The sequence below is a fragment of the Halyomorpha halys genome, unplaced genomic scaffold (genome assembly GCF_000696795.3).
Source record: "Halyomorpha halys isolate HHAL.00 unplaced genomic scaffold, Hhal_1.1 Scaffold207.1, whole genome shotgun sequence".
Classification (NCBI taxonomy): Eukaryota; Metazoa; Arthropoda; class Insecta; order Hemiptera; family Pentatomidae; genus Halyomorpha; species Halyomorpha halys.
Genome location: NW_027104696.1, coordinates 1,365,903 through 1,383,124, shown reverse-complemented (window position 1 = coordinate 1,383,124; position 17,222 = coordinate 1,365,903). Strand labels below are relative to the sequence as shown.

Below are 17,222 nucleotides of genomic sequence, written 5' to 3'. Positions count from 1 at the left end.
TATAATTCTAAATTTGTTTGTATACTATTCCTTTTCAATTGTATGTTACTCTAAATGTTGTTGTTATCTTTTTTGTTCTATAGTCCTGATGAAGACCTGAAACTCAGGTCGAAACGTCGGCATAAAATAAATAAATATGGTTTTGTTTATTTATGTTGTTCTTTCCTGACCGCACCCCCCGACAAACTTCTTCAAGCATTAATTCATGATAGTTAGGTCAACTATCTACACCTCATTATTATATTTTATACACTATCTCTAATTAACGTAAAATCGTATAAATGTAAATCCGCTTGTTGTGAGTAATACATTTATTGTGCATTAATTCTATAAACTTTGGAAACTGTTTATTATCTAGAACATTGAGCTCTGGCCATTTTTAAAGCAATTTTGAAACATCATTAAACCAAAAATATATACATAGGATATGTAAGATATATTTACATATTACACATTTATATCATAACCTTCTGGTTTATTATTTACTTCTTTTAACAAGGGCAATTGACTAACAACCAGTGCTGCCAATTTTCACGATAAAAAAAATGGTTCAGTACGGTGGAGAGAGCGGTACCCTAACAGAGTCGTCCCTTAGAAATACGTGGTTGCAGTCCTTTAAGTCTCGATACACAAAAGTCTTGGACGTACTGCTGCGGTATGGCCCCGGACGGAGATTCTTCATGGCCTCCCGTAGAGTCTTCAGCGTCGATTCGGAGTCCTCCCGACGTCCTGATGCCTCGTAGAACTCTTCTGAGAGGCGTAAAGGCTGCCCAAATACCATTTCCGCAGCTTCCGAGCTGGGTCCCACGTCCTCTCTCACTGCCGATCGAAGGACTAATAGTACTGTTGGTAATGTACTTGTCCATCCCGATGCGTTCAGTATAGACATGAGGGATGCCTTGAGGGTTCTGTACCACCGCTCCACGCATCCGTTGGACTGAGGACGGTATGCTGTATTCCTGTGACGCTGTATACCTAATATACGAGTAAGATTTATGAAAATATCTGATTCGAACTGGCGCCCTTGGTCAGTGGTCATCCTTGCTGGCGTACCATAGCGAGAGATCCATGTACCCACAATCGCTGTTGCTACCTTTGTAGTTGTTATCTCCTCCAGAGGGCACAACTCAGGCCAACGAGTAAATCGGTCGATGATAGTCAGACAGTACCGCATTCCGTCGAAGTTTGGCAATGGTCCGATGAGGTCAACGTGAATGTGTTCAAACCTGGAGCTGGGAGTGTAGATACCTTAGTTATTACTATGTGACGTATCACTTTCGATTTCTGACATGCAATACAACACCGAGCCCATCTCGAGACATCGGCGTTCATGCCAGAACAGAAAAATCGCTGTGTTACTAGCCGTCTAGAGGCTCGAATACCAGGGTGGCTGAGCCCATGCAGGCGGAGGAAGATTTCTTCTCGCATGGACTTAGGAATGTATGGCCGCGCCTCAGAGGTGGAGGTCTCACAGAGGACTGACGTTACAGTACCGAGAGGTTTGATCCATTGAAGCTGAAGGAGGTCGTTTTTCTGTAGCTCTATAATAGTTGGATCCTTCTGTTGTTCTGCCGCTATATGTACATATTCATCAATGAATTCGATGTCCTCGACCCTCGAAAGTGGATCGGCGACGGTGTTCTATTACCCGAGTACGTGGCGGACGTCGGTCTTAAACTAGCTAATGAAATTAACCAGATGAATCCGCATGGGTGTCGCTGTCTCCGGCTTTTGATGAAAAGCATATTCCAACGGTTTGTGGTCCGTCCATATCTCAAAATGACGCCCGTCCAGGTAATGCCTGAAATGCTTGATGACACGGTGGATTGCCAAGAGCTCCCTATCGTATGTGGCATATATCCTCTGCGCTGGGGTGAACGCCTGAGAGAAAAATCCGAGAGGTCGCCAAACGTTACCATCTTTCTGCTGTAAAACTGCTCCCATGGCGGTACCGGAGGCGTCGCATACTAAGGCTAGATGAGCGTTCTCTCTAGGATGTCCTAGCACTACAGCATTCTGTATGGCAGTTTTGCAGCGTTCGAATGCTTGGATGGATTCTTCTTAGGTGATTGGTCTCTTATCATTCTTCTTCACCCCAGCGAGGAACTTGTTGTGTGGAGCTTGCAAATCTGCCGCTCTGGGTATGCAACGACGGTAAAAATTAAACATACATAGAAAACGTCGCAGATCCCTTATCGTAGCCGGTCTGGGATATGATGCAATAGCTTCAACCTTGGCCGGAAGAGTGCTAAGGCCAGTGGCGTCGACCATGTGTCCTACAAATGCGACTTCCTGGCGAGCGAAGACACACTTTTCCAGGTTAAGGTGAGACCGTGGTCCTCAAGTCGCCGCAAGACTTCCTCTACATGTGTTGTGTGCTCTTCTTCGTCTTTGGGGGCGATGATGATGTCATCCAGGAATCACCAAGGGAAGTCGAGACCTCGAAGCACCCGATCCAGGAACCGTTGAAAGGTCTGCGAAGCGTTCCTTAGTCCAAAATACATTCAAAGAAATTCGAAAAGACCGAAGGGTATAATCACCGCAGTCTTTGGAATATCTTCTTCAGCTACCGGAATTTGGTAATATGCTCGGTTGAGATCCAATGTAGTGAAGATCTTCTTACCGTGCATATTACCGTTGAAGCCCGCCAAGTGAGGAACAGCGTATCTATCTGGGACCGTCCTGGCGTTCAACTGTCGAAAATCTCCGCAGGGCCGTATACCTCCATCCTTCTTCTCCACAATGTGTAGTGGACTGGCCCAAGAGCTATTGGACGGCCTGCAAATTCCCTCTTCAATCATTTGCTCGAATTCTCCCTTGGCGGCGTTCTACCTCTCCGGCGGCAGGCGAGGTGCTTCGGATGTGACTGGAGCTCCGTGAGTCTCTATATAGTGGACGACGTCGTGGTTTGGCTCTTTGACGAAGGATGTTGGTTGTGTAACGTTAGGGAACTGGCGTAGCAAGGCTGTGTACAATTCACCGATTGGGGCACCACTTTACTGCTTGTTCCTATTACATAATAATAAAGATGAATCCTTAGGTCTTTATTATCTAAACAACAATGTTCATACTTGAAATTAAAACAACACGTTCACAATTATTATAAACATAAACATTTAGATTTGTTAGATAACAAAAAAAAACACACAAGTTCTTCATTATTAATTAATTGTTAGTAATTGATCATATGGCGAGAGGTTTCAAATGGGTTTGCCACTAAAACAAATGTAAAATAATGATAAACATTAAATGAATTATAAATAAAAACAGATTTGAAAGAAATATACAAGAGAAATAAAAATGTTGATAATAATTTCGACAATGGCAAATTGTCATTTCAAACACTCTCTTTGCTAACGTCAACTATTGCCGCTGAAGATGTTAATAATCTGACCACCACAATATATTTACGCCTTAACAGTGAAAACAGTTTCAATTATTGTGGCAAAAGTGTTACCCATTACCATGGTTTAGCTATTTGATAGTTACAACCGTAACGGCATTTAGTGTCACGATAGTTTTACTTTCGTCATGGTATTGTAGAACTCCATACCCAGTTCTATAATACTGATTTGATGTGTTCTACAATACTGATTTGTGATCGTTAATTGTAGAAGTAGCGTGACATTCGCATTAACTGTCATATTTATAGGCCTTGACATTGTCACAACGTGCAACCTTAACCGAGTCCAAAACTAATCAGCCTCAAGCCCAAAATATAAATCTGACCTGTGCCCCAAAAAGAAATTCTATTTCTATATAAAAAATTCAATATCTTAGGAAAAAGTAATAAAAGGTTAGTAATAAAAAAAGTCTCTAATGGTAACTAAAAAAAATAGTTTAAGGACTAAAGCAACACTGCACTAGCACATCTACATATAATGTAAATCCATTTTACTCGAAAAACCCGACAGTTTCCCGCTAAGGTGAAAAATACCGGAAAATCGGCAGCACTGATGCTCAGTACGTTTTTCACTGATTATCTAGTTTCTTATATGAATAGCAAATGGTTGCTTAAACTGTGATACGTCGTATGTCAACAAAAAAAGAAAGAAAAAAAGGTAATAAAAATCAAAACATCTCGAAAGAATTCTTGGATTAAGAAAATAATACATTGCTATCCTATAAAAGGTGGTTGTGGCGAAATGTTTATTAGTCCAGTAAATATAGCTTAAAATTAGAAGAAGATGTAAATTAATTTTTATCAATTGATTCTTGTGTAAAAATGTTTCGAATATACATTAGTAAGTTTACCATCCTGAAGGAGCGTAGACCTAATATCGAAGATTTTTCTAAATGGCCGCTGTTTATTTTTAGGTTTATTGCCAATAACTCCTAAAGTAGATGAAATATGTGAAGTACGACCAATACACCATAAAGTATAGAGTTTATGAAGATTATTTTCCTAACGATAGTAGTTTTCATGATATTTGCAGAAATATATTCCCAAATTCTTCTCCTTGATATTTGAAAAAAATATTGATTTTTGAAAACTGTAACTCTGAAAATATTTTACGTAATGAGTTTTATTAGGGCTCAAATATTAGCAAATTTACTCCACTTTAAAAAAAAACGATTTACTTTTTATCGTAAACTCGTTAGTTTTCAAGATATAGTGCATTGAATAAAAATTTAGCGTTAATTTTAGTTTTTTTTTTCAAGAATAAAACAAACTTCCGTTGTTTTGACCTAGAATATTTCAATATCTATTTTTGTTCCTGCTGTACAGTCAGTGTAAAAATTTGAATTATTTTTTACCATAAAATGTGCATTTGCTGGTGAAAAAATACTGTCTTTGCCAAACAATTATAATAATTTCGACGGGAGTGTACAAGAAAGTAAGTTACTTCAACTTATTTGTGTTTTATTTTGACCGCACCCCCAACCACATTTTCCTCGTATTAATTTAGATAGTTCAAAAACATATTGTTGATTTACTTATTTTCTTTGTTAATCAAAGGGATATCACAGCGTAAGCCACGAAAATTACCGAGTCTCGGCCATAAATTGGAAGCGGTTAGTGATTAAAGTGTGGGGGTTTGAATAGTATGACCACTTCAATACAACAGTACAGGTCTACAAGTTCCTCGTGGTCCTTTTGGGGGTGAGCCAGAGTTGTAGCCTCCTCTAATCTCCACTACAACAAAAGCGTTCTTGGACGCAATTAAGCCATTTTCAGAAATTAACCTAATCTATAATTTACACGGTATGAGTTAATTTTCTATTATTGTTCCTTACACTTCATGTTATGCAGAAAATATCCGACTCTCTAATCACATTCTTGAACCATCTGTAAACTAATTACAAAAACATTGAACCCCCCTACTACAAAATTAGATTTTTTAAATCATTTATTACCTTCTTTTCTGACCTTAGTTCAACTATCTTAATTTTCTTTTTGTGATAGTATTAATTTGAATCGAAAGTAATAGCCGACATAAGTCCGACGTTCACCATGCCCCCTCAGGAACTCATATTCGTATGGATACTGACCTTTGTAATTTTCTTTGTTTAATAAGCATTTGTAGATATATCATTGTTGGGGCAAGTAGCTAACTTGTGCTACCTCGCTTGTAAGGAAACACCTTGGAGGCTTTTAAGTAAAACTCAATATTTTTCAAATGTCCGTTCTAACTTAAACACTTTTTTTGGGAAGCCCCAGGAGATATATGTGACATTGAAAGTTTCAGATCCTAACAGCAAATGAGTACCCACATAAACTATATGTGATTTATCACATAATGAATTAATCCTTAACGTAGAGTTACTACTCACTTTGAGATAAGTCAACAACAACGCATTGCCTCCAGTACTCAAAGATTAGCAAGTTTTTCGTTAAACTGTATTTAAAACGTTTTTATAATAAAAAAAACTACTGAGAACACTAAATAAACTTCAAGAAACGTATACAATCTTTTAAAAAATTCAACTTTGTCACCATTTGCGACACACTGATAAATTGATACAGTGATGTATTAATTTTACCTTCCAATGGAAGCCACAGAGACAGAGATGAAAATACTGTAATCTTTGGTCATTCCCAAGGCACTCTACAGAAATTACTTACACCAGGGATTGCAGTCACTCATTGAAGAATATAAGGAAAACTGGTTGCCATTTTGGGGGAAAGAGGAAGGATTGTTGTTCAGCAGTGGATACTTGGTCTGTTGGTATATATGGATATAATTAACAGGATGATAAGTTAGCATGGGCGTAAGCAGAGGGGAGAGGGGCTGCAGTCCCCCCATCTAGATTTTTGAGATCAAGAAGATAGTGAACTTATTTGATAGATGTTTTCATTATGGAAACATGGGCTGCTCCCCCTATGAGTGCAGGCCTCTGCTCCTCCCTTGGCAAAATCCTCCCTATGCCCATGCAAGTTAGCTGAGCTCGGTTGTGTAGAGAATTGGTCTACTAGGTTTTATCTTTTTCAAAACATGTAAAAAAAAATGAAACAGCAAACATCAAAAGATGCAATTTTCCGAGATAATTTTAAAAAAAATATTAGTAAAAGTGAACGAATTAATCAAATTTTGAGATTAGTCAACTCCAAAAACAATGATACTTGATTAGTTTGATGTACTGCGTGATTGGTAAGATAGACCAACGCTGATTTCTACTACAGGAATTATGAATTTTTGAAGTTCTTGTTGATTCTTTAATTAGATCACAGTTGTCTACACTCAAATGTTCACAAGGGACAATAGACCATCACTGTACATGAAAATAGAAGTCATTTTCTCTAGGAACAAAATTACAATAATTTATCTTATCTGCAATTATAAATGGCCATGTCATTGCAACATCACCTATTGCCTGAATTTGAAAAGCTCAAATAGAGTTTTTATTCAAATATACAAAATTATATTAAAAATAAATTCCAAGTTGCATCCTTAAATCATCTTAATAATCAACTCGACAATCAAATTGGAAAGAATTTTTATAGGATCTTTAGTACAGTTATGTGAAAGATTGATAGTGATTCCACCTAAACAATGTTTTCCTGAATATTTATTTAATTTAACTTTATTTAAATTATTTTTTTAATGCTAATTTAAAAATTCCCTCCCTTCTAGGTGAACAATAACATGCTTTAAATCTTTAAAAAAATATTTTTGATAAACAAAACGTTTTATTAAACTAAATGCATCCTTTAAGGGAAGTTAATAAATAAAAAAATCTGGAGGGAATGCAATAAAACTTTAGGATAAAGTAATAAAATATAATTTAATTTTCAAGTTATTAAGCTTATTGCTTTACACCCATTTGTAAGTAAAGATTAACATCCATTTTCATAACATTATACTGTTTTACGAATACAACAAATTATTTCAAAAATTGTTTGATGAATCTCTATTGTCATGATAAATGAACCATATAGATCAACTATTTTGTTAATTTATAACTTGTAACAAAGAACAGGGTCTTCATTTAACTTTCAAAAGTTGAAGAAATATATAATTGATATTAAGGTGGAAGTCAAATTATACTGATAAATCAATTATAATATAAATTGTTTTGATAGAAGCCCAACTTAAAAAATACCTATTTTTTATTTTTGACATGACCGGATAGTTTTAAAAATGAAAAAGAACTCATAATTTTTATTAGAATATTAATTGATTGTATGAATTAGTGAAAGATGGTTTGGGTGGCAGAGAAAAAGTAGCTCTAATAGCATAAAGTTAATTATTATGTACCAATGTTTTGCCCCATTTTGCAAGGCTAAAAACAAGATACAAAAATGTAGAATATTGTTCATATGGTAGGAGTATAAGACAACTTGAAATATAATGTAAACATTGCTAGAAATATAAGATGAAGTAAAAATATTGTGAAAATTAAATTGAAATGAGCAATGTAAACAAAAAGAAAATAGAAAAAAAGGAACAGAATTAAATAAAAATAACTATTATAGTAATAGATATTATGCATAAAATGCCAAGGTGAAGTAACATGTAATAAAATAATAGACACATGAAAAGTAAAAACAAATCTACTAGAAACTAAAAGAATGAACAAGTGAATATATCAAGAGGAAAAAATGGAGGTAAAAAAAAGGAGAAAGAAAAAATGTATTTTTGTTTTCATCTTATAGTCTTTCCTACTATAATTTTTGCATTATATTTCATACCATTTTATATTCCTACCGTTTACAATTTTCTAATTTTCCATCTTGGTTTTAGCACTGATGAAGTGAGGGGAGACATTGGTATAAAATAAATAACATCGTACTATTTACAGAGATGACTTCTAATAAAACAAAAACTAATAAACATAATGCACATTTATTTTCAATTGATGTTTCCTTAACCTTCTTAGTCATTTTTCAATTCTCTTTTTTTGTGGCATTATAAAAGTACCGTAACTTAATTTTATTAATACTCCATTAATAACCATAGGAATATTACTAAAGAAATAGAAAAGCCAAATAACAATCACCTAAATTGTAAATACAGTTAAAGTTTAAAATATAGCTGTAAAAATTAATAGCACTAAAAAAAAATCATGACAATTCTCTTAGAGAGCTAAAGAGATAAATTTCATTTTTTTTTTTTAAATTAATGCTTACTTTTTTTTTTTAATATATAAACTCAGCATATTTTCACTTAAAACATACAACTAATAGTTTATGAATGTGTACCTTAACCACATAAAAACTAATTAAGATAAGAACAGTACTTATCACTAAATTGTAAGCAATCCACGAAATCAACTGAATACAGAATATATATACGTATAATCAAATAAAATGAGTTGATGCCATCAAATAACAAAGACTTCCATATTATAAACTTTATTTTCTTACAAAGTTATATTTTTACTTATTGTAATAAAAGTGTAAACAAAAAATTACAAGATAACTGATTACGAAGTTTGTGCCAATTGTGTTTCTCCTATTACTTTAGAAACTTCTTCCTTGGTGTACATACGAAACTGTTTCTCTTCTGCAGTTACGACTGCTATTTCTACATTGTTATCAGTCAATTTTTCTTCCATTACTTCTTTTAAAATAGTTAAAATCATCTGCATAGCCTCTTTGAGGCTCATTCCTTTATGATATAATTCTTGAAGTCTCTGTTGTGCTCCTTCGCTTCCAGAGCCTATAGCTTTAGCATCAAAATAAATAAATGTGCCAGATGGATCCATGTGATAGAGCTGAGGTCCTCTATAATCATATCCTCCGAACATAACAGCAACCCCAAAGGGCCTACTCATTGCTGGGCCAGCATCCTCATCTGCATCGCCGAATCTGATGGCTAAATTTGAGACTGCTTGAGCAGCTGACTCAATTGGCATCTTCTCATCATAAACAAACCAATGATTAAGGCACTGAACTCTAGCATGCTCAACTAAGGTTCTGGAATCAGCCATCAAACCACTTACTGCACAACCAATATGATCATCCACTTGAAGAATCTTCTCAACAGCTTCTGGTTCCATTAATGGGGACTTAATTCTCTTTTCAGCCCCCATAACAACTCCTTCTGGGGTGCAGACACCTATTGCAGTGGAACCTAACTTAATAGCTTCTATGGCATACTCCACCTGAAACAATCTCCCCTCGGGCGAGAAAGTATTCACTCCCCTGTCATACTCTGAACGTGTGAGAAACATGTCTAGAAGTTATACTTTCAATAAGGCACAACACAAATACCACTTGGGTCACAAAACCGACAATGACTAGTAATGCGAATGACAAAGTTATTTACAGGGGTGAGGTTATACCGCTGTTTTAACGTTTTAGTATCAGCAGTGTTACCCAATTATCAAAGTTATAGAATATTATTGTTTTGGAAATGTAGGAGTATGAAGTCATTAGATATAGGAAAACATTTATCTTGTAAATATCCTACTATTCCTAAATTAATTCAATACATAAAATTAAACATTACGAATTTGAATATATTTTTTAAAATTTTTATTTGCTTACTCAAATCTGTAATTCATTTTTACATCGCATGGTAACCAAAATAGTTATTTCTTGGCTTAAGCTGTGATACTAATTATCTCCGAAAAATACTTAATACCATTAAAAAAATAGAAATTAAAATTAATCAATTCTAGAGACACCCCCTAAGAATTTTCCCATAAAACGAAGTACGAGAGATGTCAAAATTGTATACTGAATAAATAAACCGTAATTTCAATATTAACAATATTGTTTCCGTTATTGCGCCAAGAGAGTTAGCCACCATGGTGTAACTATTTGATAATTACAGTCATGATGGCATTCACTGTCAAGACCGGTCCACTGTCGTGAAGTAGTGTCGCTCTAGGTCTGACGTGATCGTTAATAGTGCAAGTAGTCAGTTAAGCAACTGTCACGTTAAGTATCACATGAATACGCCTTGACAGTGAATAGTCCTACGCTTTCCGTTATTGCGTCAAAAGTGTTAGCCATTACCAATGGTGTAATTATTTGACAGTTACAGTCATGTCGGAATTCACTGTCACGACTGATTTACTGTCGTGACAGTAATGTCGCTCTAGCCCTGACATTATCGTTAATAGTACAAGTAATGTCAGTGGATTAACAGTCACCTTTAACTGTCATATGTATACGCCTTGAGAATGAACTGTCTCAACATACAACCTTAATTAAATATTATGATGATAGGCAGAAATACATTGTGCCAAATATTTTCCCAAAAACTTAAAGTTGTTTTAGCCCTGGACCGCAAAAATGGGTGGATTCATTCTCCATAAACAAATCCGCCATGAACATAAAAAACAAAGTTGGCAAGAACTTAAAATTATAGTAGACCCAGTCCCAAAAATAATCTAACTCGACCCCAAAAATCCTTAAAATTAAGGAATTATATTGTCATAATCTAATTCAAATAAAAATATAATTTAATTAACTATTTTACTATCAAGTTTTTTGCTAATTCTCTTATTCACGCTTAAATCATATTTTCACAACCAAAATTGTTTCTCCTTATTTATTTCTTAATTTATAACATGTTCTTATAATGCACATCTTTATTGAACAGGTTAAAAGCCTAACTCCCCTAATTCTTTATAATTTCCTACAAACTCAGTTAATCTAAATGGTTTTTAATTTATCAAAACAAAACTAATACACAATTAAATCAGAATCAAATTTGTCTATTTTGGGAAATTTCAATGGTGCATATGTCTTCATAAAACTTAAAAGCTTAACTTTCTTAATCTAAGTAAATGGTTAATTTTTTATTAAAAAAACTAATTTATAACTCACCACTAAATCATAATTAAATTTGTAACTATTTGAAGTTTCTAACTGAACTTATATAGCAATGAAAGAAATAATTTTATTTTATCATAGTTAAAGTCAAACAATAATATATTTTAAATAACAGCACTTAATTGTTATTTTACTAGTTCATATTTTATCCCCAGCTTATTAAGTTAATAAGGACAAAAAGGAATGAAAAATTAGTCAAGCATAACAAAAACTAACTAAATTAAAACACACATGAATGAATAGGACTGAAAATTAATACATTGTTTCAACTCCGATCCATAAAACAAAACAAAAATTATATGAAATAACAATTTTAAAATACTAATTCTACTAACTGCCTAAAGACAACAGCACAATACAAGAAATGTAGAAAATAATAGATGGAGAAGATGGTCAGGAGGGTGTGCAGTTAGCAAATAAACAAAAACTATTCATTCGTCCCAACGTTTCGACCTGAATTTCAGGTCTTCATAGGGCTAAAAACAAAAAGTGAAAACAACCATCCTTCAGAGAAACATAAAAAATAAAAGAACATAATAAATAAAGTTGTAAATAAACATAGCAATGAATTAAATAGAAAATAGTAGATTAATAACAATAGAATAATAAACAATAGGTAGTTTTAGATTGATAACAATAGAAGATGAAGGTAAGATATGTAAGTAATGTCCAAAATACTGAAAAACAGTTTGGATCAACATGATGAACTGTATAATATTGAATAACAGTGTGTGTGTGTATAATATTTATATGAATATATAACAACAATATGTAACTTATAGATGAATAAAAAATAATTAAAATAAATTATTTTTGTTATGAAAAATTAACCATTTACATGGATTAAGAGCGTTAATCTTTTAACATGTTTTAAGAATACATATTCACCATAAAAACTTGTTGAAATTGAAATTTCATATAATAGACGAATTTGATTCTGTTTAAACTGCTAAATCGTGAATTAGTTTTGTTTTGATAAATTAAAAACCCTTTAGATGAAGAGAGTTTGATGGTAATTAATTAAATTTCTTCACAAACTCAGGGACACCTCTATTTCCCGATTTCATTAATATTTAATGGCTATAACCCTTACTGACATTAAATTTCCAGGCATCCTTCATCTAACAAGTTGTCTAAACCCACTGTCCCATCATGTATATCATATCATCTTATATTCAATTACACTTTTTGAATCTCTTTTCAGTAACTTTAAATTATTCTTTCCCTTTTTGTTAAATAAATCGATTTAACAAAAATGTTTGCCAAAACAAAAAAAATTAGTTATAATAATTTTTTTTTTAAACACATACATAAACCTATGATTAGATAAATTATTAAAGTTTATATTTAATCCTTCACAACATTTCCATGACATTACTTTATTTACATAGAAGATTTTTATTAGTACAAAAGATTCTGCATAGCCCAGACAACAATTTTTTAGATGTTTCAATGAATTTTACGGTTTATTAGTGTTTGTAAGGAGGAGTTGTGGTCATATGTTAAGGTTTTCTCACCATCCCTTATCTCCTCAACAGATACCACTACATGAACAGCATGAAGGCAACAGGAATGTATGTTTAACTGGTTTTCTATCTCTGTACGCAGTGACCATTCTCTGGTAAATGCACTTCTTTTTGCACAGTCTTAATGCCATTGGGAAATGAGTTGTTAAAAAAGCAGCTTTGTTCAGGTTCATCATTGTTCTTCTTAAAATGAAAAGATGAGGCTTGTATTAATACAAAAAAAGCTTTTAAAAAATTAAATAAAATGTAAAATGTATATATAAAATAGATATGTAAAATAAGCAATTTATTTTTGTTTTTCGAGTACCTCTGGGTTTGCCAACTTTTTGGAGGACCTAGGTAAACATTTACCTTTGGCTATACAAAGTTTCCTTTTAATACATTATACAATTAAAATTTGACACCTAGAATCTAAATTCAAAATTCATCCTGAACAGTGTTATAATTTAATTGATAGAAACACAATATTCATGAAGTTTCTTGGGACCAGTTTTATATAATATTTACTCTTTTTTTTTAACATTAATAAAAAAAATAATTCCTGAAATATATATTGAATATTCATAATTTTTTTTTCTTACCTACCTTTAGCAAGAGCAGCTTTCATAATAAGTGATGAAGCTCTCCAAAAGCTCGTGAATAAAACTGAAGGTAAGGATTACAGTGTAAAAAAAGGGACAATTTCAAAAGTTTTCGAAGAACAGGAACAACAGTGGAGGAACAAAGAGCTCTGTATAGATAAGCTACATGCTGAAAAGGTAGGCATTGATGAAAAATCAATTGAGGTTATGGAAAAAAATTGGAAAACTAGTGAAAGTGAATTGGACACCAAAAATAAGCCTTTGGTAAGTAACTTATAAATTGATAATTTAAATCAAACAATTTTCTTCACGAACAAGAATATTTCGTTATTCTGCAGTTTAAAAATTTCTTAGAATTGATTTCTTTCTCCCATCATCTAGTTCTGATTTAGTAATAATATTTCAGTGATCTATATTAAATATCTGTCTTCATCAGTGGCTCCCAAACCTCAGAAGTCCATTGGCTTACTAAACCAGAAATTAAAAGTTCTGTGGCCAAAATGGAAAGGCCCCCAAAAAGTGTTTAAGGTTAAATAGGAAAAATGAAACTATCCATATTATTGAGGTATCAGTGTTACAGCTGGGGCAAAAAAGCAAAAATAAGATGTTTTATTTTTAAAAAATAAATAAAAGATGCTAGAAGTCAATGAAAAATAATACTTAAATCATAAAAAAAAGATTGGTTTATCAATAAATATTTTTTTAATTCTTACAATGGTTTAAAAAATGTCTCCTAAAATACATTCATAAGAAGATATGTCATACATAGGTTGTTAAAATTATTTATTTGTCTTTGGGGATAGCCCCCATACAGAGTTGGCCACAACTTGGCACAGTAAATTATTTACAAAATGAAAAAAAAAAAAATACAAATCTACAGTTATAAAAATAAAAAATAAAACCGTTTGAAAATATGTAAATACAAATAATCATTCATATTGCATAATAATGAACAATTTTAAACTATAGTTTTCTTCATTTTTTTTTTTTATTCTGTTATGAGTTAAAAAATGTATCATCTTTCATGAAAAATAATAATAATAATAAAATTGACATGTCTATTTATATTACACTTGAGTGTATGCAATTATAATTATATATCCTTCAAGAATGCTCTAATTCTGAGGATACTACTTAAATAAGAATGAATACTTCTTAGTGTAGACAAATTAACGGATTTTAATAATTTGTTGATCTGGATTCTAATGTATTGGGGAATGTGCCACAGATGATGTCGGTAGTCTATGTAAATCCAGCAGCTTACTAGTGTAATTAGTACAATCTCACAAATCTATATTTGAATAAGGACAGAAAATCTAAATTTTTTTTTACATAGAGCCCCAGGTTAAGAAAATTAAATACAACTGGTTCTCTTATTCACATTTTAAAAAAATTGTATATATCATTTTATTATCATTGATAATAATTATGATTATCATTGATAAAATAAGTCTATTATCATAACTTGATTACTTTAATCCATGTATTTATTTTGAGAGATTTTAAAAAATGTTTTCTTCGTCTCTGGTATTCAAAAAACTTGGTTCCATAAATTGAAATATTGTTCTTTAAACATTAATAATAGACAGCTGAAAAGTTATACATGCTTAACTCAAAACAATACCAAAGGAACAGTTCCTCAAAAAACAAGACAAAAAAACATATGTTTTAAAGTATAGTTTAAAATCATACAGAGAGCTGAGGACTCTTCAACTTCGAGAGGACCTACATCCTCAAAAAGTTGTACACCTTCCTCCAACTGTTCCTCATCCTAATCACTCTTGTCCAATTTAATGTCTTCATCTGACACATCTCGTCCAATGATGGGCACCCTGGTTTCGGAATGAAAACGAGATCTTTTGTACACCTTCCTCCAACTGTTCCTCATCCTAATCATTCTTGTCCAATTTAATGTCTTCATCTGACACATCTCGTCCAATGATGGGCACCCTGGTTTCGGAATGAAAACGAGATCTTTTCATTCCTCCTTAAGGAAAATTTCTCTTTAAGAAAATAGTAGGTAAATATTATGATAAATGATTCAATGAGTAGGTAGTAATTGAATGCGAAATCCACTAGCATAATTGGTTGGTAAGTACTTATATTATCATCGCTCAAAGAAGCATTTTCACTCTGTACTAATGTACCTACTTGTAAGTATTTTTTGTTAAATAAATACACTAAATTGCTTTACACTAGCAGGAAAAGTGATTTTTTATCGAGAAAAGAAACTAGATTCCTTGTGTGATTGAATATACTGGTATCCTGGCAATGGGAGCTGAGGTTCCCTAACAGAATATACTGGTAACCTGGCAAGGGCAACTGAGATTCCCTTTTACTACAAAAGACCAGAAAAGTTATAAACATTACTCAATACAAGTTTGGAATGTCATTTCATTATCATTGAAGGCTCTATTTGAAGAAAATTTGTAAAAAAATTGAATTATTTTTACTTTTGCCAGGAAAAGGGTTAGACATTTTTTTTTTTATTGCCTTTAAATAAAATAAACTCCTTCCTTAAAGAAAAACATCTGTATAACAAACAAAAATTTTTTCCCCATGATGTCCTTGTACTTGTCCCCTGTAGAGATGTTTTACAATATTAGATCCAGATATTGGTTCAATATACAGCGCTTCAATATACCGAGGAAATAAATAGAATAATGTCTCTTGAGAGTTTTAGAGATCTGAGATAAATTTGTTATATTGTAAAATAAAAATATGGCTTAACTCGTCTTGTTTTAAAACACTCATTCACTCACATTTATATTAACTAATCTTTTTGCTACACCAATAAATAATAGCTTCTCAATTAGTTTTTAAAAGATGAATGTCCTAGTATTTATTTATTCCTGACATTACAATCCTGCAAGAATCTGCATCACCTCTTATCACCTTCATTAACTATCTCCAATCTGAGGCAATCATCCACCATCTTCTCATTCCCATTCTCTTCAGGATGTCCATCTCAACGGTGGTCTTCCATTACCAGCTTTGAGATGGTTGGTCCTTGAGCAGGCGTGTGCCACATAACTTAGCCATCTTATCTTGGCTCTCTTTTACAGTTGAAACCAAATCGGGTTTTGATTTGGTGAGACAAAATATACTTTAGTATTTTATGTAGGACCAAGCAGCATTTATTCCCAGGATTCAAATTGCTTTTAGTTCCTTAACCATTTCATTGCTTTTGGTTTCTAGCTTACCCAAATCCTTAACGGTTTTGACCACTTTCATATATTTCTATTTTGAAAATTTTTTGTGTTCCACATAGTTTTCTTGACCTTAACAATAAACAGTATTCTGTTCAATAATGTGCAGCTCTTGCTCTTTTGTCTTCATTTCAAATTCTTCAAGAGCTTCTACCAATGCTGTTTTATTTTTTTTCATGGCTACTATATCCTTGGAATAGGCCAGATGCCAGGTTCTAGTATACTAATAAAATACATCATTAGCTTTTACTAAGTTATTTCCTCAAAAATACAACAAATACATAGATGGAAAACGAGGTCATTTAAGTGGAAAACCTACATTCGCCAAACAATACTATCTTTGAATACACTTTTAAATTCAAAATATTGATTTATCATTTTAAAATAAGCTAAAAGATTTTTTATTATTTCAAGTAGCTAATTAACACATTTCTTACAGATGTAATGTTTTTTCAGTTAGATTGTTATCAAGCCAATATGCTCAGCCCCCTCAAATGCAAATGCCTTGTACTGGATTATTTGCAAACAGTAGCAAAACACCGGGAAGATTTGTTCTCCACGCGTACATAAATGCATTATCGGATGAATTTCAAGCAGAATTGCAAATATAATATAGATTTGTTGGCATGATTCCTTTGTCTTTTTTTAATCGACAATTTTTTTTTAAGTAATCACC

General features: G+C 32.7%; 2 protein-coding genes across 5 annotated transcripts in view; one reads left to right on the top strand and one right to left on the bottom strand.

The window, feature by feature from the left end:
* Positions 1–17,176, top strand: part of LOC106679509 (uncharacterized) — an 18,105-nt gene extending 929 nt beyond the window's left edge. The window contains exons 2-4 of one of the 4 annotated variants that reach the window (XR_010844616.1): positions 13,348–13,601; positions 15,540–15,806; positions 17,003–17,176. Coding sequence is in view for 3 of the 4 variants with exons in the window: in XM_067051706.1 (XP_066907807.1) it covers positions 13,348–13,601; positions 17,003–17,116 (368 nt within the window). In the remaining variant the exon portion in view is untranslated. Of the gene's footprint in view, positions 1–13,347; positions 13,602–13,743; positions 13,961–15,539; positions 15,807–16,985 lie in introns of those variants that run through there. The other 3 variants (XM_067051749.1, XM_067051706.1, XM_067051785.1) reach the window with 3 other exon arrangements.
* On the bottom strand, positions 8,782–9,742 carry Prosalpha5 (proteasome alpha5 subunit). Its single transcript, XM_014418713.2, has one exon. It carries the CDS (start codon positions 9,616–9,618, stop codon positions 8,869–8,871), a length of 750 nt encoding a protein of 249 aa, XP_014274199.1. The 5' UTR covers positions 9,619–9,742; the 3' UTR covers positions 8,782–8,868.
* Positions 17,177–17,222: the final 46 nt, after the last annotated feature.

What these genes read in the sequence shown, in the direction of transcription:
- Prosalpha5 (XM_014418713.2), bottom strand. Translation starts at nt 9,618, where the DNA reads ATGTTTCTCACACGTTCAGAGTATGACAGGGGAGTGAATACTTTCTCG.